Source organism: Dermochelys coriacea, chromosome 27, assembly GCF_009764565.3.
Source record: "Dermochelys coriacea isolate rDerCor1 chromosome 27, rDerCor1.pri.v4, whole genome shotgun sequence".
NCBI lineage: Eukaryota > Metazoa > Chordata > Testudines > Dermochelyidae > Dermochelys > Dermochelys coriacea.
In genome coordinates this window covers 831081-854279 of record NC_050094.1, presented here as the reverse complement: position 1 = coordinate 854279, position 23199 = coordinate 831081, and the positions used below count along the sequence as shown (strand labels likewise).

Sequence of the window (23199 nt, the reverse complement as noted above, 5' to 3'; positions counted from 1 at the left end):
GCCCTCAAGGTACATTGTAGCAGTGCGACTCTGTCAAAAAGGGCAGCTATCATGGTGGTTGGATACACAAGAGAAGAGACATGGCTTTAATCTGATGACTTGCTTTAGAGAACAAAATCTTGCAGCCTTTTGACTATGACCAATGTCTGGTTTCTGAAGTAACCCGCCATCAAATATTGGAGATGGTTTTCTGCTCCTAATTTTTTATTTGGAACAATGTGTATAATTTTGTTTTTGCTGAGATTCAATTTCAAGCAGTTTAGATTCATCCAGTCGCAGATTTCAGTGATGCATTCCATCTGTGGCCTGTGTGGACTGTATCTGTTGTATGTAAGAGTCATTTTAATTTTACTGGTTTCAGAGTAGCAGCCGTGTTAGTCTGTATTCGCAAAAAGAAAAGGAGTACTTGTGGCACCTTAGAGACTAACAAATTTATTAGAGCATAAGCTTTCGTGAGCTACAGCTCACTGAAGTGAGCTGTAGCTCACGAAAGCTTATGCTCATATAAATTTGTTAGTCTCTAAGGTGCCACAAGTACTCCTTTTCTTTTAATTTTACTGTGATTTTTATCCTATGTTGTTTCTTCCAACCCAATGTTTCTTAGGATCAGCATTTTCACTTACTTTACTAAAAGTAGCATGTGGTGTCAGTTTAAATAGTTATCTGGCATTCTGAAACCTTCCTAGTTTATGAAGGTCATCAGTCCAGCATAGCTAGGATTACATCAGATTGTCATTTTTATGTCCTAATTATTTGAGTCTTATTTAATTAGTTGATTTCTTTTGCTGTCTAGTATGAGGATTGGGGCTCAATTTATATTATGAGAGTGGGAATTGCATAGTTTTGGGAAATCTCTTGATTACCATAGAGAAATAACAAAAAATATTCTTTTTTTGCAGGGTAATCACTTTGATCAATATGAAGAAGGACACTTGGAGATTGAACAGGCATCTCTAGACAAGCCAATAGAATCGGTAAGATACACATATCATCACCGTCAGCCCATCAGCAAATTAGACAATGATCGGATGGGACTTGATGTGAATGCAGTTAAATTTGACAGGACCAGGCACTAGTGTGTAAATAGCAGTTCAGGGATATTCTTTTCTAATATGCTTGCATGTCCTGCATTAATGTTAAATGGGCCTGGGCTTCAATCTTTAAATAGTACTTTTTATAATCTAGGTTACTATAAAAATAGTTCAGCTTCATATTTGAGAAACTATTTGAAATAATACATTATTTATGGAAAGTTAGTTTGCTAAATATTAAATTTTGTTCAGAAGTTAATTTTTGTGAACCTAATAAAACAGAGGAGTAAAATGTGTTTTGATCCTTTTAGCTTACATTTCCTGAATAGTCAGATGAGCAATTAGTGTGTATAACAATTTAATAAATGTTAGAACTACCATTAGCAGTGAAGAGAACTAAATTTTAATTGATATGCTTCAATAATGATAAAACCTACCCGAAAAATTATATTTCACATAAAACAACATTCCTGTGTAGTTTTTAAAAATGTCATTTTACTTTGTTGAATTAGGTATGGCAATTAATATCATCAAACTGTAGAATGGGGAAAGGTCAATTTTTGGGTAGCTTTTCTTTTAAGCTTCTGAATCTTTTAACTTTGCACAGTATCACGTGCTAGTCTCAGATGTACAGTAACATTTCTTCTTATGCTGCTTAAATTTTTTTTGGAGGTTCAGCATTTAACATTAGTGCTTAAATGCAAATATTCATCTACAGTCTTAGTGGCATGAAACCTGCGATGGGGGGGGGAGGAAAAAGGGAAGCTTACTGGTGATCTGATTTAGGCTAGATTTTTATTAAAGATTAGCACTTTTTAGATAGCTTTTTCCCTGAAGAAACTAAAATTGACTCTGAAGTTTCATCACTTTAGTGTGCATTTTTTAAACTGTAGTGTTAGCAAAGGATCAATATATATTTGCATCCTATGTAGGTTGGTGTTGTGTGTGTCTGTGTGCGTGTTTAGATGTTTACAGAAATTTACACAACTTGGGGTGTTCGACATTTTTCTTCCGCAGCAGTTGGCCCATATTAGCTAAGCAGCCATGATCTGGTTTGTATTGCACGGTCTGCCTTTTTTAATTTCTTTAGGGTTTCCTTTCCCCCTTCTTATTTCTGTTCTTCTGGTCCAGTGAACACTGCATACAGTACCTATTGTCTTAATGTGCTGGCATGATGCTAGATTTAGGCATGGCAGTAATTGATGACGCATGAGATAATGCTGCAGAGGGGGGAATTTGCATTTGATGTTCTGCTGAATAGTTCAATCTTGTGTTGTGACATGAGAATCTTTACTGACATGCCAAGCCTAGTTCCCTATGTAAATATCATGAGAAACAGCTAGAGTTGGCATCTATTCCATACCATATTGGGGGGATTATCATTAGACAGATTATTCAAACGTTATCTACAGGCTAGACCGAGATCTTATTTTTACAAGTGTTTGTTTTTTCCAGAATAGAGGAACAAAGCATGTGGGTGACAAATTAAAATACTGCATGTATGTTTAAAATTTAAATCTCTTCTGGCCATTATTATGGAATAGTCAGATATACAAAATTATACAGAAAATGTAAGTACATCATATGCCCAATAGTACACAATGCCTAGGATGATAGTCACTGGGTGACCAGTGTATATGATATTTGGCTGCAGTTTGAGGAGTTTCAACAGCAGCATATACCTTTGGTTAAATTACAGCACAAGTATTTATTATTCTTACATACATTGTAGTGCAAATATAGGGACATTATCAAATCTAAATAGTTTAACTTGGGCAGGTTTTTATTTTAATATATAAAATGTACACAATTCAAAGTCTCATGACTAATAGTAAAAAATGCATTTAGTGGAGAAGACAAGAAGATGGTTTGCCTATTTGGTGGGGGTGGGGTGAGCAAAAAAATCCAAAATAATTCCTACCCTACCACCCAATTGGTTACATTTTTTTCTTCTGTCTGTAGAAAGATAGGCTTTTTTAAAAAAAAAACAAACAAACAAAAAACAAAAACCACATTTGGGAATTCAGGAATTTAATTATGTTGCATCAAAGAGAAATATATTCTTTAGAGGACAGACTGCTAAAAAATTCTATTTTATGATCTGTTGGGTCAGGTGTGTGTTTATAATAAAATATTTATCTCCCCAAAAATATTTAATGACCAGTTGTCTGCTGTATGGTCATAGTATATATCAGAGGATTGGCTAGTAATTATTTTTGGGGAGAAAAGCGTTTTAAAAAATACATTTTTCTATGGAGACAAGAATTTTTTTAAAAAAGGGGGTAACCAACCTCATTTTAGATTAGGAACCAAATTTTACTTTTGAAAAAGATGGATCATTTTTCTGTTCTCTCCACTAAATATGTTTTGTGTTTAAGATAATCTACAGCTATTAAAATTAATATAATTTGTTACATAAACTGAAATGAGTAAAAATTGCTTAAACTCCCAAATTGTTTAACTGAATATATTTGTAATCTTAACAATTGCAAAATTACAAATACATTTTAAGTAAATGGGAATGGGTTTTTTAACTGCTAAAACCAGAGTTTAGGGTTCTGTGTTCCTCCTGCAAGAGCTGGATCTCATACTTAAAGCAGCATGGGGCATCAGATTTCTTTCTCTGCTTTGGGTGTGTTATATTATTTGGCTCTTCCAGAAGAGAGAGTAACAACCATGAACTTAGATCATGAGAGGTAAGTAAAAGGAAATCATTTTAAATATTTAGTTTTAAAATGTGCTGTATTTGCAATTTTGAAGTTTACCAATGTGCTGTATTAATGATTTATGATCTTAAACAATTCTCTGTTAGTGTTTAAACTCACCTTTTTGGAAAGAAATTTAGCGGTAGCCGCACTAAGAACCCATTTCTGCAGCATTGAAGTCAAGGCAAGTTTTGCCATTCGTTACAATGGAAGCAGGACCTGAGCCTCTAAGTGTCTTTATCAGTAAAGAAAAAAAGAGAACCTGTTTTTAGCAGTGAATGTTAAAGCATTTTTCAATTAAATTTTAGGGTTAGTATAGAGAATTTACAGAATTAAAGTACATCCTATTAAAAATAAGTGGGTTTCTTTAAAAGATTTTCAGATCTTCTAGGAATCTGAAAACTATTTGAAGCCCAGTAACTGTAGACCACTTTTGGAAATGCCTAGGGAAAATGGCTTTGCTTGGAGCATACGTTTTGGAGTATCACTGCTGAATTTAGATCCATCTCTGCAGCATTATCTGTTGAGAGATGCTGACTGTACTGCTACAGCATGCAACTCAAAGGTGGCTGAAATCTCATAGGTTTGGGAGTCTACAGATCATTAGACTGTTTAACTGTTTAGAATTACTATACTACATATTTTAAAAAATCAGTCAGCAGCAGCTAGTGTCCATGGATATCCTACGTTATACTGCTAGTATAGGCGAAAGATGTCTCTGAACTGAGGCATGATGAGAATATAATTCACGTATTTCTTCTTCGGAAAAGTAGGATTAGAGCAAGTGGAAAGCAGAATTAGAGGAAGCTAGTGGCTTGGAAGTCAGAGGTAGAACAATAAAGGTAAAGCCTTAAGAGGACTTAAATTTCCAAAATGTTACAAGTTAGTGAAATGATACCAAGATGTATTTTTCCTTCAAACCAAAACAGGAAAATATATTTATTATAATTAATTATTTGAAAGGTTTTTCATTAGAAGAAATTCTTTAAAGAGAAACAAATTCTTGTTGGGCTAAATGAGAACCAACTAGTCTACATTTCATAAGTGAGAAAATATTCAATATAGATTTATGCAAACGTGCAAGTCATTGGTCATATTTACAAATGAGATGGCTATGGAATTGGAATCAGATTTTTTTTAAATTTAAAAAAAAAAGCAACGTTGAATTTGTTCTTTAAGGCAGTAGATCCTACTTTTTACAAGTAAAGACTGTTGTCCTGTTTTAAAAGGTTCTGGGCACTCTCAGCTCCTCCTCCTGAAGTAAATGGGAATTGTTGGCACTTAGAACTGTTTGTTTTGAAACAAGCAGTCTGATTTTCAGCTATGTAATGAGCTGCACACATTTGATTTGAAACATTGTAGGAAAGTGCACCATTTCTAGGTTATGGAGAGAGCAGTTACCAAGTTCTGCTGATTTACTAGAATCCTTATTGTCCTTAATGTTTTACTAAGCAAACTTCTTGTAGACAGTTCTAGTTTTTTGTCATGCTAATACGACTTCAGGATTTCAGTATTAGTCTTAGCCTGGTCTACACTATATAGTTAGTTTAATGTAAGCAGCTTATGTTGCTCTAATTATGTCCATGTACACACACAGCTTTGCCCTGCTGATGTAAGTGCCCTACTACACCAACATAACTCCACGAGAGGTAGGGCTTATGTCGATATAGATAGGGCGAGGCAGTGTCTGTGTAGACGCTGCTTTACTTACATCTGCTGTTGACTGTCTTGTCAATTTCAGGGCTCCATATTGGAGCTGTGAAATTGACAAGAAAGCCCAGCTGGGAGTGGTGGGGAAGCTGGGCTCCCAGCAGGAACCTGCACAGAGCTGAGAGTGGCTGGCTGTAAGTCAACCTAACATAGGTAGACTTAAGTCTGTGGTGTAGACATGCCCTATACAAAAATCCACTGTCCGCTCCCACTACACACAGTATGCAGAACATCAGGATTAAATCAAGTTGTCATTGTCACAGGTTAGAAGTGAGACTGCACATTATTCACTTACTCTTAAGCTTCTTGTTAATTTGTCCTTGTCAGAACTAACGAATATCCTTTTCCTATATAGTTCTGCTCAATTGCCTGAGGAGGCTCTTTAAAACTCTGCTGGGGTTCAGATTCCAGGTGTTGAAGATGACCGTTCAGTCCTCATCTAGAAGTCTACAATAGCTTCTGAAGTTGGCTTTTGTCACATGGCATATTTGTGCAGATCTGTGGACTCCACTAGTTCCAAAGTATAACCTGATAAGGCTGCTGATTTGACATTTAGCAGTAGCCATATGTGGACAGTGCTATAAATAATATGCGTCTTGAAGCTGAATGGTGTAGCATTACAGTTTGGCTTTTCTCTCTAGTTTTCGTTGTCATCTGTAGTGAGCTATAGGTTTTGTGTTGGGAATCTTTACAACCTCTTGTTTGCATGGGTTCACCCAGTGGCATACAGTCCTTGCTTATAGGTAACTTGATACACGGTCAGCACAGCTTACAATCCACTCAAGAGATGTATGGTTCTTGTTTATACTGAAATCAGATTAATAGTATAAAAGAAATGTCTCGGGGGGGCGGGGGGGCTTTGGGAGGAGAGGAGGTGTTAGGCAAAATTAGCCTTTGGCATATTTGTAATAGTTGAACAGTTCAACATCTTCTTGTTGTAATCATTAGTTACGATATTCCTCACACAATGCCATCAAAACCCTTTGTGTCGTTTCCCTTGTGTACATGTCAGTTTACATCTGCCAAGGCCATTGCTGGAGACTCTTACTGCAGGAAGCATGATCAAGTGTCATTGGTACATGTGAAAAGTAATTAAATAAGGCCATCTTGTCTAGTGTTTAGAGTACAAGACTGCGTTGGGAAGCCTGGGTTCTGTTCTGTGGGCTCTCATGGACAAATCACTTGAGATAAAATTTTCAAAAAATGGCTTAGCCAAATGACAAGTCCCATTGACTTTCAGTGAGACTTAGGCTTCTAAATCATGTAAACCAATTTGAAAATGTTATGCTTAATCTGTGTCCCAGAGTTCTCCATCTGAAAAATGTGAACGATCTCTCTTTTGTTAGAGCTTTCTGATCTTGGGATGAAATATGCTGTATAAGTGTCAAAGTAATGTTAAAATACCTTAGTAGTAAAATACATTAAAAGATACTGTCAACCATTCACTAGTCTGTTACAGTAATGTGACACCACATCATTGGTTAAGAGGACAAATAGCATGTTTCTTGCATACATAGCTCGCTAGTCCTGCTAAACTGTCTTGATTGCCTGTGGGTTTTACTGTATCACTTTAGTCAAAAGCATATTGAGTGATTTTGTTCACTTGGCTGACTTGACGGCTTTTAATGTGACTCTCACTTCTGAGCTCTTGTAGCATAGTAGTGAGTTATAAAAGTAATGTCTGTGTATACTCTGGGGAATGAGTTGTTTCCTTGGACTGGCCAATGGCATATTTGGGAACTGGCACACATGCTTAGAAAAGTACAGAAAGGAGAACTACTATAAAATGGGGTTGATTTATTCAAAGGGAAATTCGGTTTTTGACACCAAGAGGAAGATCTCTGTAAGTAAAAGGGATTTTCCTCTAGAGATGAACAAAGTTAATATATTATTCCAGAAAAAGATCACAAGCTAGCAGTCTAGCTGCAGTGCTTTGTGCTGCTGAATGAGAGATTCTGATTTGATTAAAATTGTGTCTCACTCTAGAGGCCAATAGGAGCTAATAGCACTGCAAAGCTACACTAGCTCAGTTCCCATTTGTGACCCAAGCAATTCAACCTCTATTTTTAAGGGCAGCATTTAAACTGTGAAGAGAGTTGTGCCAGTCTTCCTTAGCCAGAGGTCTGTCACAATGATGTAGAATGAAGGGACAGATGGAAAATGGGAGGGGATCATTAATCTCTTAAATTCCAGTGGGGCCTACACACTGAATACCTGACTCTTCAGAATGTTATCTTCACAATAGCAACAGAAAATATGCCATTTCAGCTGCCTGTTTTTAACTATCCAGCAGTTTCACTGCCTAGTTGATGCCAAAAATTGTGTTTAACTAATTTTACATCAGAAGCTATATATACATTCAATGCTATTGGGAGAAAATGCCACCTTTTTACTGGGAACTGACATGCAGAAAGATATAGGTTTGTTGCAAGTTGAAAAACATGACCATCCTCTTGAGTGGGTTTGTAAAAGTGGTGCTAATGTGTATAACCCTTCTGAATTTTTCTTTTTTTCCCCCTTTAACATTTGTTTACCTCTTCACTTTGTCAGTCACAACACCACTCTTGAATCTCCCCGCTGGTCTTGACTCGTTAAATTTATTTTATGCTTTCACTCTTCTTTAATAAATACATTACTTGCAAGCAGTGAATTGAAAACAAAGCAAAAGAAAAACTACCATTAGTGATTGGACAGTTTCTTACTTTGTGTTACATTTAACTGTTCTTTTGACAGCCCAGTTTTTAAAGCCAGGTTCGTATGGAAATGCTTTCACTCCACTTGCACTGCTTTTGGAAATAGCATACTGCTTCATCTGTCTGTTTATTTTAGTGCATTCATGACACAACTCAGTCAGCACAATGTCTCATCTCCACTTAACAAAAGATTGTACGGTAGTTCTTGTCCTTTTTTAAAAATGCAGCCATTTCTGTCAGCATCAGCCTTTTAAATTTGATTCCCATAATCTTTTGTTAGATTCAGTTAATGTTCATGTAGAAGAAACAAATAGTGTAATAGCCATAAAATTGGTGATCTGTGACCCCGTTTTACAAGAGGAACATGCAGTTGTTGTCATTGTGGCATAAATGGTCTGCAGCAGTTACTCTCACAGGTAAGTTCTTGTAAACCTTAAAGTCTAAAACACTCTTCCATGGTATTCATAGTTGGAAACCATATTTGTTGTTCATTTTCTCTTTCACTCATATTGATTTAAATATTTATATCTTGGCATATTCTTACTGCTCCTCGTTTTTTTAATGTAGAACTAACTACTGCTTCATAGAGAGACCCCATAGTGTGGGAAGGACATTGTTGTACACTCTTGTCTTGAAAAAGTTAGTGAGACTAAAATGTCTTGGTTTACCTGCAGAGCAAAAGAAAAAGGGTTCTAGTCACTAGAATTTTTGGGGGGAGTGGGGTAGAGGGGGGGAATTTATCCAGGCACACTGTAAATCTCAAACTCTTGTGCTCTTTAGGTCTGATACACCAGTGGCATTCATGTTATTCAGTCATTTACACCAATGAGTGTGTAAAACACTGCTGTTCTGACTTCTGGGTTTTTGTTTAATACTTCATTACTGAATTAAACTAAAATTGTAGCATTTTTATTAGCTGACTTTTGGATACAATGCATCATTGTGTCACAACCAGACAACTCATTACAATTCAGGATATTCTGTAATATCCTGAGTTGTAATGGGTTGCATAACTAGAACCGCAAACTGTATATTGAGTTTAAAGACATTTTTAAAAAAAGGCTCTTTAGGCAATCCTGGAAATTACAAGCCAGTAAGTCTAACTTCAGTACCAGGCAAATTGATTGAAATTATGGTGAACAGAATTATCAGATAAAAAGAACAGGAGTATTTGTGGCACCTTAAAGACAAATTTGTTAGTCTCTAAGGTGTCACAAGTACTCCTGTTCTTTTTGCGGATACAGACTTACACGGCTGCTATTCTGAAACCAGAATTATCAGATGAACATGATACATTGAGGAAGAGTCAACATGGCTTTTGTAAAGAGAAATCATACCTCGCCAATCTGTTAGAATTCTTTGAGGGTGACAACAATCATGTGGACAAGGGTGATCCAGTAGATATAGTGTAGTTGGACTTTCAGAAAGCCTTTGACAACGCTGCTCACTGAAGGCTCTTAAGCAAAGTAAGCTGTCATGGGATAAGAGGGAAGGTCCTCTTGTGGATCAGTAACTGGTTTAAAAGATAAGAAACAAAGGGTAGGAATGAGAGGTCACTAGAGTCCCACAAGGATCTGTACTAGGACCAGTGCTGTTCAGTTTATTCATAGATAATCTAGAGAAGGGGTAAACAGTTAGGTGGCAAAGTTTGTAGACAACACAGAATTACTTAAGATGCAGTAAAAGCTGTATTATCCAGCATTTTACCAACCAGAAAGCTCTATAAAGTGGCGTTTCTGATCTTCAATAGGGTCCAGTTGGCACGGGACCGGCAGGCTCCCTACCTTACTCCGCGTTGCTCTCTAGAAGTGGCGACATGTCCCTGCTGCTCCTAGGCAGAGGAGTGGCCATGGGGGCTCAGTGCACTGACCCTGCCCCGAGCGCTGGCTCCTCAGCTCCCATTGGCCCTAGCCAACTGCAGCCAATGGAAACTGGGGGGTGGCGCCTGCAGGTGGAGGCAGCGCGGAAATCCGCCTGACCACACCTCTGCCTAGCAGCAGCAGGAACATATTGCTGCTTCTGGGAAGCCGCTTGAGGTGAGTGCCACCCGGATCCGGCACCCCGAAACCCATTCCGTACCCCTGCCCCGAGCCGCCTCCTGCACCCAAACTTCTTCCCTCTTAATTAACTGGAATTTTTGACTTATTAGCACCCACCATTCCCCAGCATGCCAGATGATGAAGCTTTTACTGTAGTTAAGTCCAAAGCTGACTGCAAAGGAGATCTCACTAAACCAGGTGACTGGGCAAGAAAATGGCACATGAAATTAAATGTTGATAAATGCAAAGTCATGCACATTGGAAAACATAATCCCAACTCTGCATACAAAACGATGAGGTCCAAATTAGCTCTTACCACTCAAAAAAAAGATCTTGGAGTCATCGTGGATAGAGCTCTAAAAACATCTGCTCAATGTGCTGTGATAATCAAAAAAGCTAACATGTTAGAAACCATTAGGAAAGGGATAGAAAAAATATCATAATGCCACTATATAAACCCTTGGTGCACCCACACCTTGAATACTGTGTGCAGTTCTGGTTGCCCCATCTCGAAAAAGATATATATTAAAATTGGCAAAAGTTCAGAGAGAGGCAATGGAATGATTACGAGGTATGGCACAGCTTCCATATGAGGAGAGATTTAAAAGACTGGCACTGCTCAGTTAGAAAAGAGATGACAAAGGGGGATATGCTAGAGGTCTATAAAATCATGTAAAGGGGTGAATATTACTTTCTCCACACTATTCATCACACATGAAGCAGGGGTCACCCAATTAAATTAATAGCAGATTTAAAACAAACATAAGGAAGTATTTCTTCACACAACACATAGTCAACCTGTGGAACTCTCTGCCAAGGGATGTTGTGAAGGCCTACGGTATAACTGGGTTCAAAAAAGAATTAGATAAGTTCGTGTAGGTTCTTAGCCAAGATGGTCACTGACTCAACCCTATGCTCTTGGGTGTCTCTAAATCTCTGACTTCCGGAAGGTGCCTCTGATGATGGGGGATGGATCACTCAATAAATTGCCTGTTTTGTTCATTCCCTCTGAAGTGTCTGGCACTGGCCATTGTCAGAGACAGATTGCTGGGCTGGACAGACCATTGGTTTGACCCAGTATGGCTATTCTATGTTCTTGCTTGTATTTCGTTTTCTGTGAAGGATTCTTTTGCAAAATGTAATGAACCCTTTTTCTTTAGTCCCAGTCAAAAGCTGACATTTATTGCTGCACCAATACCTTTCAACTTATTTTATCATGAAATAGCTCTTTTTCTTTAGGAAGATGAGACATTATGCTTATTGTTTCCCCTACATGCACTAATGGTTCCTTGCTGTTAACTTATTGCTAGGCCTGTTTCATTCTAACATCTTAGTATTTTTGTTAGAGTATATGTGAAATGCATCACCCAGTCTGTGCTTGAGCTCATTTTATTTTATGTAATTGATTTTTTTTTTTGTTTCACTAACCTCACTGTTTTTCTCAATTTAATATTGGCTGCATGCTAGTTTATATATATACATATATATAAAAAAAACCCAATCAAGTCTAGCCTGGATTTTGCTATGATTGTGTTTTGGTTTCTAGTGGTGGGGCAGTCTTGCATTTACAACTTACTCAGTATTCTAAAAGCCTGACACAAAAACAAAATGACTAAACACAATGTAGATTTTCTTTACAAAAACAATCTTAAAGTGGTGCTGTCTAGGTGATGGATATGATTGTATAAATAACTTGATTTTATGCTTTTTAGTGTCAGTTTTTTTTTATTGGTACAATTTATTTTCTCCCATATTGCTTTTTTTATTTTAAATGTTTTGCACAAAAGTTGCCCAGAACACCATCAGAAAGTGACCCTCTCAAATATCTTGTCCCCCTTGAAAAATTATAGCCAGCAATTTTTTGACATTTCCCTTTTATTGGGCATATATTGCCTTTTCAGTAGCATTTTTTTTGCATGCACATCTGTAGAAAATCTCTTGCTCGTCTCATGTTTAAATGTCAGTGGGAAGGGAAGAATATATTATTGGAATATTTTTGGTTTGTTTTCTCTGTTCTGTCTGTCAGGATAACATTGGACACCGCTTACTCCAGAAACATGGGTGGAAGCTGGGCCAGGGATTGGGAAAATCACTTCAGGGTAAGTTCAAAAGTTTGTATTTTGAGAAACAGATTCAACACCAGATTCATTTTTTAAATTAATTATTTCTGCTGTTTTTCTAGTTTAGATTTCCCCCAAATACTAATGTATCCAAACAAATGCACCGTTTAATTTTCATGTTTAGCAAATTGCAAGTGGAAGCTGCTGCCTCCCTTAAATATACAGGTGTGTGTGTGACGTAGGTTTGTGAATGACTTTGTTGTTTTTGGAGGGAGAGGAATTAACTGCCTACCTAGTAACAGGTAGTTTGTGCAGCTTCTAAAATTACATTAATATTTGTCAGGCTGGAACATGCAGATGTTTGGTGTTAAGGGGAACTTGCAAATAAAAAATAGATGTGATGACTTCTGTGAATATTCAGTGGTGTCAGAAGCCATTAGAAGGCGAGTAAAAGGGCTCACTGAAGACTGAAGTGGTGGCAGCGGTTTTGTATGGATGGGACAGGCTTATTTTGTTCAAGAATTTTACTAATTTCCATAACTCTAGCGATATAGTTACTATGGGTACAACATGTCTGTTTCAGACATTTTTGGTGCTAGTTGGTACCAATAAGCTGCTTTTGTTCTCTTGCTGTGCCTAGTCCAAATTCTTCCACCAATTATTCTAGAGAAGCCTGACTCAAATCAGTGTGGTAGGTTGCACCACTTTAATTGAGGGGGGGAAATTGGCTCTGGCTCCTTTATCTGCTTTGCAGTGGTCCTTATTTATTTGGTAAAGATCTGGGAATTTGCAATTTAGGACCCATATCCCTGCAATGACCCCACTAGAGATCAATCTTCTCTGCTGCAGAAGGCTATTGGAGAGGAATTAAGTCCTTTTGAACTGTGGAAATGTATACTAAAAGCCTGTAGAAATGAAAGGCCCTCTAACTTCTCCAGTGTGTGTATATAAACAAGGCTGCATCTAATGATCAAAAATGATCACTTTTCATTTCCTCTGACATGGTGTCAGTTTAAACTCAGTTTTCTCTTGTTCATGCGTGGTATTTATACAGTTCTCTTCTGCTAGTGTTGTAGCCCCAGTTCAGGAATCTGTTGTAATTGACGTAGCTTGGGCTTCTGTATTGGAACGGAGTTTACTGCACACAGGAAAGTTTTGATCAAAACTTTCTGTTATGTCCATTGTGTGTCACAAATAAATATAGAGCAGGGGTTTGCAACCTGCGGCACGCGTGCCAAAGGTTGCACAGGAGCTGATTTTTAGTGGTACTCTGCTGCCAGCTGGGGTCCCGGACGCCGGCCCCGCTCAGCCCGCTGCCTGCCTGGATGAATGGAACCCCAGGCCGGCAGTGGGCTGAGTGGGGCCAGCAGCCGGGACTCTGGCTGGCAGGAGCTGGCGGACGGAACCCCAGACCGGCAGCAGGCTGAGCGGCTCAGTCCGTCTGCCACCCCCACTGCCGGTCTGGGGTCCCGGCCGCTAGCCCCACTCAGCTCATTGCCAGTCTGGGGTTCTGGCCGCCAGCCCCTGGCACGCGAAACCTTAGATTACGGAAAATAAATGAAGACTTGGCACACCACTCCTCAAAGGTTGCCAATCCCTGATACAGAGGTACTAGAGATCAGAGAGGAAGCTAGATACACCCCTCGCTGCCATTGAGTTTAAAAGCAGATGCTTAGGAATGAGTCAGAAGGGAGATGCCACAGGGACCTGAGCCTCCATAGGTTCACACAAGCATCTTAACTTTTTAATTCTTATCCAGACTGAGATTTGCACATCGTAGATTGTGAACCTTTGAATCTTCTTCCTGCCTTCTGCTGAGGGGTATTTGGATCTCAGGTGGTAATTGAAACTGACTTGGAGTTGCAGGGAAATTGTGGATCTCAGTCATGGAGATATTCTCACATCTCCCTCTTCCTTTGTAATTAAAGTGAAGGGGAAAAACCATCCTACCCAGTCTGAGTCATGTCTGGTGGTGGTGAGTTTTAATGCATTCTTTTCTGAGCATATAGAAATTCATGGCTGAAAGGTGCTATTGAAGTGCAAAGAATTATCTATAGAGAACATAAACTGGAGCTCAGGGAGAGGAGAACTTTTTTGTTCCAGTATTGCTTGATCGATGTATGATGATGTATCAAGGTCCCTCCCCCATGGTGATAGCTAACGAGAACTTGTAAAGAATATCCATGGCACTGACGCTGTTCATTTTGAGTATTTTTATCCCACTGTCAAGTTGTCTTTTTTCTTTGTTTTTACTTAATTTTTGGATGATCTAAAATTAAGGTAGCTACATCCAGGAAAAGAAGCAGCAGGGCCTACCTTCACACTTGCTTTGGAAGCTTGAGAAGTAAAACCACTTGGATAATACACTGAAGATGGAAAAGAATCGCTAGAAAAACAGACAAAAATGAGTAAAGCAGATTTCCAAGCATGTTAGGAATAAGAAACACAGAGCATTGATTACCTTTGCTGACTATTTGCTTAGTGAAGAGTTAAAGCAGCTAAAACATTTTGTAAATGGAACTCAACATTGTAAAGACATTCTATGGCCATCATCAGATTTAGCTAAAGTAGTCAAAGGAGATCCACTTTTAACTGTCCCTTACCATCAGCAATTATGGGTACAGGTTAACACCTGTCCTTGGCTGCAGAATGCCATTTTTACAAGGGTGCAACCCTTTAAAAGGTTTTTTGAATATTTATTTTGCTTATACTGCCATGTCCTGTTCTCTAAAATTTGAGAGAACAGGACGTGGCACCTTTAGTGGTCTCTACATTGTCTAAGCAACACATGAGAACTAATCAACCTAACTATATTGCCAGGCTAGCCTTGCATGTGTTATCAGCTGGAATAGCTTTGTGTGTCTAGCCATATGATTAACTTCTGCAGGTTACAAAGTTGATACTTATGAACATGCTTTTTCATTTTTATGTAGTTTTTTTAAAAGTCTGATTCTAGGTATCTGAGCAAGGGCTTCCCCTGACTTCCAGTTAACCGAGTAGGGAATAGGTGTATGTCATAATATCCCTGCCAATCATTAAATGGTATACCTCCTCAAATAGGGTCAGAACATTATTTTCACCCTTCCCTTCCTCCTGAGTTCCTTTAAGAACAGTTTTCTATGCTGTGTGTCTGAGGTATGTTGGCTTTGTTTGTGTTTGTAACATGGTTCAAAACCAGCAAGTTGAGAGTTCATAATTCTGCATCTTCTCTGCATGGATAGTAGCTGCGAGTTTCCAGATTCACACTTGACAATGGCCAGTGGCAGAATTAACTATAGCTGTTGTAGTACTGATTCTTCCATATGGTAGCTCATTCTCCACAAAGTTCCTAAAACAGGACAACACTTTACATAGTGGAGTTGTTATATGACTGTTACAAGATATCAGTGCCTTGGTAACTGTTTTTTGTAATGCTGATAGGAAATCCAGCATTGCTTGCATAAGCAAACATGTCTATCTGATATCCCTATTAAGTGACTGTTCACATGGTTAGTGTTCGAAGAGCACTGTCCTAAAAGGACTTCCATAGTGTTAAAATATAGCTTCTCTTAACTTATGTATTTAAAATACTAGATTTAAAATCGAAGAACATACTTAGATATATCAGATATCTGCTATGATAAGGGCTGCCACCTGTGAACCTACTAACATTATGAAGCTGACTGTTTAACATTTGTTTGGTTCACAGCATATATACACAAATTCAGCAGGGGCATTTGTCCCCTCAGCCCTATATCTCTCTCATGTTGACACATTTTTGGCAAACAGGTTTCATTATTATACACAGTAAAGGCATGTTAGCCAAACCAATAGCCAACAAACATTAAAAAAAAAAAAAAAACCTGACAGAATAGAGCTCATCAGTTGCCTAGCAACACCTTCAGGTATTTTGCTCCGGAGATTGTATAAGGGTGGAGGAGCAACATCGTGGCAATTGCAATTAGTCAGGAGCAACATCATGGCAATTGCAAACCATTTCTCCTTTTTTCTGGGAGAGGAGAGTGGGGAGAATGTGTATGTAAGAGATGATTCAGGGACTTGGGCTAGCTGAAAAAGTTAGATCACCAATGGCATAGGCACTGACTCCATAGGTGTTCTGTCTCTCAAGCCCCACAGGAGAAAAAAAGGGGTGCTCAGCACCCACCAGCTGCAGCTGTTTGGCTGGGGCTGCCGATCAGCTGTTCGGCTGCTGGTGGGAGCACTTGTGGAAGGGCAGAGAGCCTTGGGGAAGGGGCGGGGCGGGAAGAGGCAGAATGATGGTGGGGTCTCGGGGTGGAGCACCCATCAAGAAAAATAAAACTCAGCACCTGTGACCAATTGATACCTAGTCAGTAAACTCAGTATAGGAACAACTCTCCATAAAGATACAGAATAGGAATGTGAGGGGGCTCCCGCTAATTTTCATTTTGAGGCATTGGAAATGTGCTAAGTGAGATTGAATAGGAGAGGACTAAGCACAGATTGAGGAGTCTGAATGAACCAGAAGAGGACTTGAGGAGGCTAAGTTCAATCTAGAGGGGGAAGAACAGGTTTTCCCAGTGGTAGTCAGTGCTGTGAAGCTGACTAACAATAACGCAAAGACAAGGAGGTTAGAACAGTGTGCTGCCTCCCAGAAGTTGAGAATCTGTTCTGTTAGAAGCTAAAAAGCAGCTTTAGAGAAAACACTCAATTCAGGTGTTGCAAGACATTTTCTTTAGTAACATGGGATCATGGAATGGAAGAGGTTGAGAACCAGTGGGTAAAATATTGGCTGAAATCTTGTGAACAATGTGGAAAGTGTAGGTAATAAGTGGATGGCTCAAGTGATCTGTTCTTGTCATATAAATGATGATTCTACAGGAGTATTTACTGACTCTGCCTTGAATACCTGCCTCAGGTTCACGCTTGAATAACTTTGCCATTGTCCAGTTGCTTTTGTGAGCAGTGTCGTAATTATAACGATTCTTCAACATTTCTTTAGTAGATTCACTTATTTTAAGTATTATTAGCAGCATGTGCATTTTCTTATCTCCTTTCTATGCAGAACACAGAAATTAATGTCTTAAAGAAGTTGTGTTAAACTTCCTTTTACCAGAAATTGCCTACATTTACACACTGTTGCAGTTTGAGTAGTTAGTGTACCTGAAGCTTGTAGTCGTGCTGATTTAAACTGCTCCCACTGGATTATAGATACCAGATCTAGTTGTTGACTTCCATATATTTTGTCCAAGAGAATATTAATCTGGTGCCTCTGAGAGATACATGAATCAGAATTTAGTATCTTGGTACATTAACCAATAGCTAACTGATAACTTTGTCAGTGTAATGGTTGTTTTAGTGTAAGTTAATATTTCTCTGCTGAATCAAATCATTTTGGTTCTGCTTGTTTGGTCAAGAAGGGAGCTTTGTCAGTAAAAATCTGGGGCTCTGGAGTGTTTGTTTGTTTGCTCCTCAAATTGTCTGGTGTGAAGCCTAGGCAACTCCTTTGTGCTCTTTTACTGTTGCCATAGAAATATTTAACTACATTCTGTTGCATATAGCCTCTTATACTGTGCTCATCACCATAGTATCCGAGTGCCTTCCAGTAGTGCATAAAGTGACATCACATCTGTCATGTTTTGTGTGTTCTCTCATCTCTTCTCCTGGAGGAGACATATGTGCCATAGAGTGTCTTGTTTTAGTAGGATGTTGTTTCAAATATATATGTTGCTGTGTATTAGAAAAGCAATGCTGAGGAAATGTCATGCATGGGGAGCAGAAGGAGGTGAAGTTTGTGATGGTCCTTAGTTCCTATGAGGGGTGTTCATTTCACAGTCTTGGATCAGCCCCCACGAAAGTGCCATCTCCCACACAGATGAGCTTTATCTTTCTTGTAGAGAATTCCATTGGGCCAGAGAAGCAAAATTATCAACAGAAGTCTTCATGTAGACTGAGGAGTGCCTTGAAAATAAGAACCAAGACCTTGAATTTGATTTGATATTCTGTGGGAAGTCATTGTAGAAAGTGGAGAATGGGTTTAATATGCAGGTGTTTTATTTAAAAGTGACAGGTTTCAGAGTAGCAGCCGTATTAGTCTGTATTTGCAAAAAGAAAAGGAGTACTTGTGGCACCTTAGAGACTAGCAAATTTATTTGAGCATAAGCTTTCGTGAGCTACAGCTCACTTCATCGGATGCATTCGGTGAAGTGAGCTGTAGCTCACGAAAGCTTATGCTCAAATAAATTTGTTAGTCTCTAAGGTGCCACAAGTACTCCTTTTCTTTTTATTTAAAAGTGGTATAGCAACACCTAGTGATGTGTCTATTCTCATATCCATTACACAGGGGACTGAAATATATGATGGTTATAATAGATGGGGGATGCATTGAGGAAAGTGGCAGCCTTATAACTTTGGGGTTCTTTGCTTAAGTCAGTTTGTTATTCAATTATAGAAGGAACTTGTAGTATTAAGGTTTTCTAATACTTTCTTATAACATGGAGATCTTGGGGGCAAGGAGTGCCAACGCTTTTGCATGCAACAGGGAAAAAGGTCCTTGGCCCTGAGAAACGCCTTTTCTCTTTCACGGCATTTAGTTGAGATGCTGTGGAAGATCATCATTTTTCTTTTTTCAGAATAGCAAGATAATAGTAAGATAGGTGAGTGTTTCACAGGAGAACCCAGTTCTCTCCTTGCCTCTAATGGCCATCTTGTGGTATGCTACTGAACAAGTCACTAATATCAAATTTTGGCAAGTGGCCACTAATTGTGTATACCTCATTTTCTGGGTACCCACCTTTGAGACACCTGCGGACTGATGTGCAGAAGTTCTGAGTACTCAGGCAGCTGAAGTTAATGGAAGCTGTGGATGCTCAGCACCTCTGGCAGTAAAGTAGCGTGGTCTGGAGCAATGAGAGTCTGGAGGTCCTGAATTCTAGTCCTGGCTCTGTCGCTGATTCACTGAGTGGTGTCAGGAAAGTATTTGTCTCAGTTTGCTCAGATATAAAATGGAGGTAAAAATGCTGTCATCTCACAATGGAAGAAAAAGTATGTGAGGCCCTCAAATACTACAGTGATGAGCTCCCTAGAAAAAGACCATGAGGCAATGAATTTAGCTCCAGTGTAGAATAAATAAAGCAGCATTACAAATGATGAGGATAAAAATATTGAACTGCTGCCTTACTCCCAGAGCGCTGTCTATCTTGGGCACTAAATGAGGCAGACATCCTAGAGAAAAAAAACAGTATTGTAATTAAGGACTGTATCAAACGGCATATCGCCAGGGGCAGAATGAAGGTTGCATGGGCAGCCTAACTTCTGACATACTCTGATTTCCAGGTGCCTGACATTGCAACTTCAATGCTTTTAATAGATTCCTGCTTAAACTTAGGAAGTAAAGAAACTGGAAAACACACTTTTTAAAACATTTTCATTACAATAGCTGTTTCCATTACTGTGTCAAAATACATGAGTTATGACAGGGCCCAAAGGGAGATTTGACTTGGTGCATCAGGTCTGAGCCTCCTTATGAGAGCAAAACTGTTGCCATTCTTGTTTATAATGTACAAGATCCTTCCTTTAATGATGGAGTATGGTTTTGTGGATCCTTTGAACACAATATAATAAATTGATCCATTATTCTTTCAGTGACATGAGTACATCATAATGGAGAGAAATGATCTTCTCTTGACCTAATATCAGACTTCGGTGTGTTTTGGGCCTGATATGCTGCCAAGAACTATTCATAATACAATAAAATTGTGCAAATGGCCATTTCTGGTTTTGGCCACAGATGAACTGCCCTCCAACCCCATGAAGTAGTCTCAAACCCACAGAACCATTGCTTGGCTCTGTCTACTTACCAAGCACCAACACCATGCTCACTGTTGTACAAGACACACAGAAAGACCATGCTGCTTCCCTGAAGAACTTGTATTCTATATAAGCAAAGGAATGCTCAATACAATCCAAATAGACATGCATCCTACTATGGTATGCCTCCCAGGTTATGCTCTTCATTGCAGGGCTTCATGAATTGGACAGGATAACCAGAGCTCATGCTTGGGCTAGATCACATCTGTACATCTTATTAAAAAAGGTTTGCCTTTCTTTTAATCTGCTTTGTGTTGCAATGACCATACCAAGAGTTAAAGAAGTAAATGGTGCTCTTCTGAGCTCAAGAATATTGCTTCTCGTTGGGGAGTAAGAGGAGTTGTTGAACCTCTGAAGGGTTGCCCTCCAACAAGAATTGACTGTGCCACCCCCGCCCCCGTTAGTCCCTTCCTGGCGTGCAAAATGAGAGAATTGGAATCTCCCACTTGGCAGCACATTTGTGGTCATATAGGTATTGTAGACACACACGTCCTAAGTGCTGGCAAAATTTTCATTTTAGAGTAAAACAGTAGTTCTCAAACTTTTGTATTGGTGATCCCTTTCACCTAGCAAGCCTCTGAGTGCAACCCCCCCCTTATAAATTAAAAACACTTTTTAATATATTTAGCACCATTATAAATGCTAGATGCAAAGCGGGGTTAGGGGTGGAGGCTGACAGCTCGTGACCCCCCATGCCACCCCCTGAGGGGTCCCGATCCCCAGTTTGAGAATCCCTCTAGTAAAAAAATAAAAATTAAAATCAGTCTTCAACTATGAAAATAAAATCCTTCTTTACTCCTTCAAATCCTTTTTTAGAGGCAGTATGGTATAGTAGTTAGAGGTCTAACCACCACAAGATAAGTACTACTAGTGTTCATGTGTGACTGAGACAGCCAGTTTGACTTTCAGAGCCCACATTGAGTTTGTGGAATGAGTAGTTAAAAATAACTGTTTACTTGTGGGTTGTGAAATTCAATCAAATTAATTCAATCAAACACAGTAAACATAGAACCTAATGATGCCATTATCAAGCATACTTAACTTTTCAAAGCTACCATTAGACAGCTCTGCTTCTTAGCTTTCATCATGTTTCCAAGTTTTTTACTTTTTAAGCACATCCAATTTAGAACCCCCTGAAAAACACATCTCCAGTTTCATTTTCATTAGTGTTATGAGAATAACAATAAAAGCAAAACGTCCTCAGCACTGTGTGGTCATCTTCTGTTATATAGTATATGTACAAGTTGCCTATTTTGTAAAATTATTCTATATGAATTACACCTAAGCACTAATGCATTTTGTGTCAGAAATCCCAGACTCTTGGTATCAAATGGTTAACAGACATCAAGTCTACTTTAGAGTGGCATATAGCTATCTGGACCAGGCCAGTACCCTTTTGCTGGATGTTCATACCAGGCATTAAAGGGTTTATAGTAAGGAGAACATATTTGATTAAGTGGCATGAAAATCTGATCATGAATAGCTCTCCTGATATTTTCATGTTTGTTAGCTGGAACATCCTGATTTTTATATTAAGCCTCTTTTTTCTTAAACTGAAGGCATCATGCATTGCATATTACCAGAAAAATTATTTACAAGACCTGGTGGGATCCAAGTTCCTATGGGGTGTATCTCTTTTTTCTGAACTTCTGGTAGGTTAATACCAGTCACAACAGTATTGAGGAGGTATTGTTATCCATTAGCTGTAATGCCTCTCATTTATATGTTAGAAATAAATCTGCACTAATATTAGGAACATGGGAATTGCCAGGCTGGATTAGTCTCGAGGTAATTTAGTTGAGTATCTGGTCTCCGAGGGCCAGCACCAGATGCTTCAGAGGAAAGTGCAAGAACCCTTCAGAATCAGATGTGGAGGTAATCTCCCGACAATAGGTCTCATTTTGGTCTCTGTTAGTTAAGAGATTGGTTTAAATGCTGAAGTATGAGGTTTAATATTCCTTCCAAAATTTGTGTAGAACAAAAGTTGTGCTAGTAAACAGTATCAAATAGTTTGCCAGTGACTTTATCACACACTCCTTTAAGAAATGTGTGTTATAAAAATAACTGAATTCAGAGGAACTGACACCTACTGAGATTCTGCAAGGTGCCTTCCTTCAGTCCATTTCCTCCCCTCCCCCCACGCTTGTTGGATTATCTTTGACATTTGCAGATCACTGAGCAGATCCAGTGCTTCAGTGTGGAACGTAACTTGCAGGACAGATGAAGTGAGCTGTAGCTCATGAAAGCTGATGTTCAAATAAATTTGTTAGTCTCTACGGTGCCACAAGTACTCCTTTTCTTTTTAAAGGCTGAACAATTTTCAGAGATCTGGAGAGAAGTCCGGCTTTTTTTTTTTTTTTTTTTTTTTTTTGTGGTGGTGGGGGGAATAAATATTTGGTATACCTAATGAATTCTGAAATGCTACTTCCATTCTTGAAGCAAAGAAATAATTAAACATCTTGCATTTATTTTAATTTCAGAGATTGACCGTCCTAGAGTATAACTCTTAAACATGCTGTTTGCTTTTCCCTTCCCCCATTGGGGAGTCTGCAGTAAACCTATGCCAGGGCATTCCTACTAGGTCAAAACATTTCCCACCCCCCTTTTGTGGCTTTGGTCACATCATCCTTGCTATGAATCTTGTCTGAAAAGAAAAGGGATTGTGACTTTGCTCTAGAGATAGTACAACTTCTCTGATTTGTTTGGAGAAAAAATAAGATTGTCATCTGTGTGATTCACCTTTTTGAAGTGGACTAGTTGTTGGTGCCAACCCTATATAGCCATATGACAATTTGAGTTCCTGCCCTTCCTTGAAAGCTCAACAACAATCCCTTTAGAGGGGTAGAAACTAAACACAGCTCTAAGGAGATTCACTTAAAATCTGAGATAACCCAAATCTACGGCTACTTGTGAAATGCTTAAGATCACATTGTGGTGTGAGCTAACCAAGATCTGCTTATTTTTCTTGCACTGGTCGTCCGAGATCCCTCACTTTTTCCGTTTGACTGTTCTCTAACCCTACCCCACTAGGCTTCACATTGCAGTCAGCGGGGTTAGATGTGTTTTTGTTCCCAAGCTAGTTGTTACATTTCTCTGCAGTCAGCCAAAGTGGTTTACTAGCATGAAACTGAAAA

At 38.9% G+C, this 23199-nt stretch overlaps 1 protein-coding gene across 6 annotated transcripts in view; it reads left to right on the top strand.

The window, feature by feature from the left end:
• GPATCH8 (G-patch domain containing 8) overlaps nucleotides 1-23199 on the top strand; it is a 97268-nt gene that overhangs the window by 34456 nt on the left and 39613 nt on the right. For 3 of the 6 annotated variants that reach the window (XM_038385333.2, XM_043503346.1, XM_038385334.2), the window contains exons 2-4: nucleotides 900-974; nucleotides 8180-8197; nucleotides 12205-12277. Coding sequence is in view for 2 of the 6 variants with exons in the window: in XM_038385332.2 (XP_038241260.2) it covers nucleotides 900-974; nucleotides 12205-12277 (148 nt within the window). In the remaining 4 variants the exon portion in view is untranslated. Of the gene's footprint in view, nucleotides 1-899; nucleotides 975-8179; nucleotides 8198-12204; nucleotides 12278-23199 lie in introns of those variants that run through there. The other 3 variants (XM_038385332.2, XM_038385331.2, XM_038385335.2) reach the window with 2 other exon arrangements.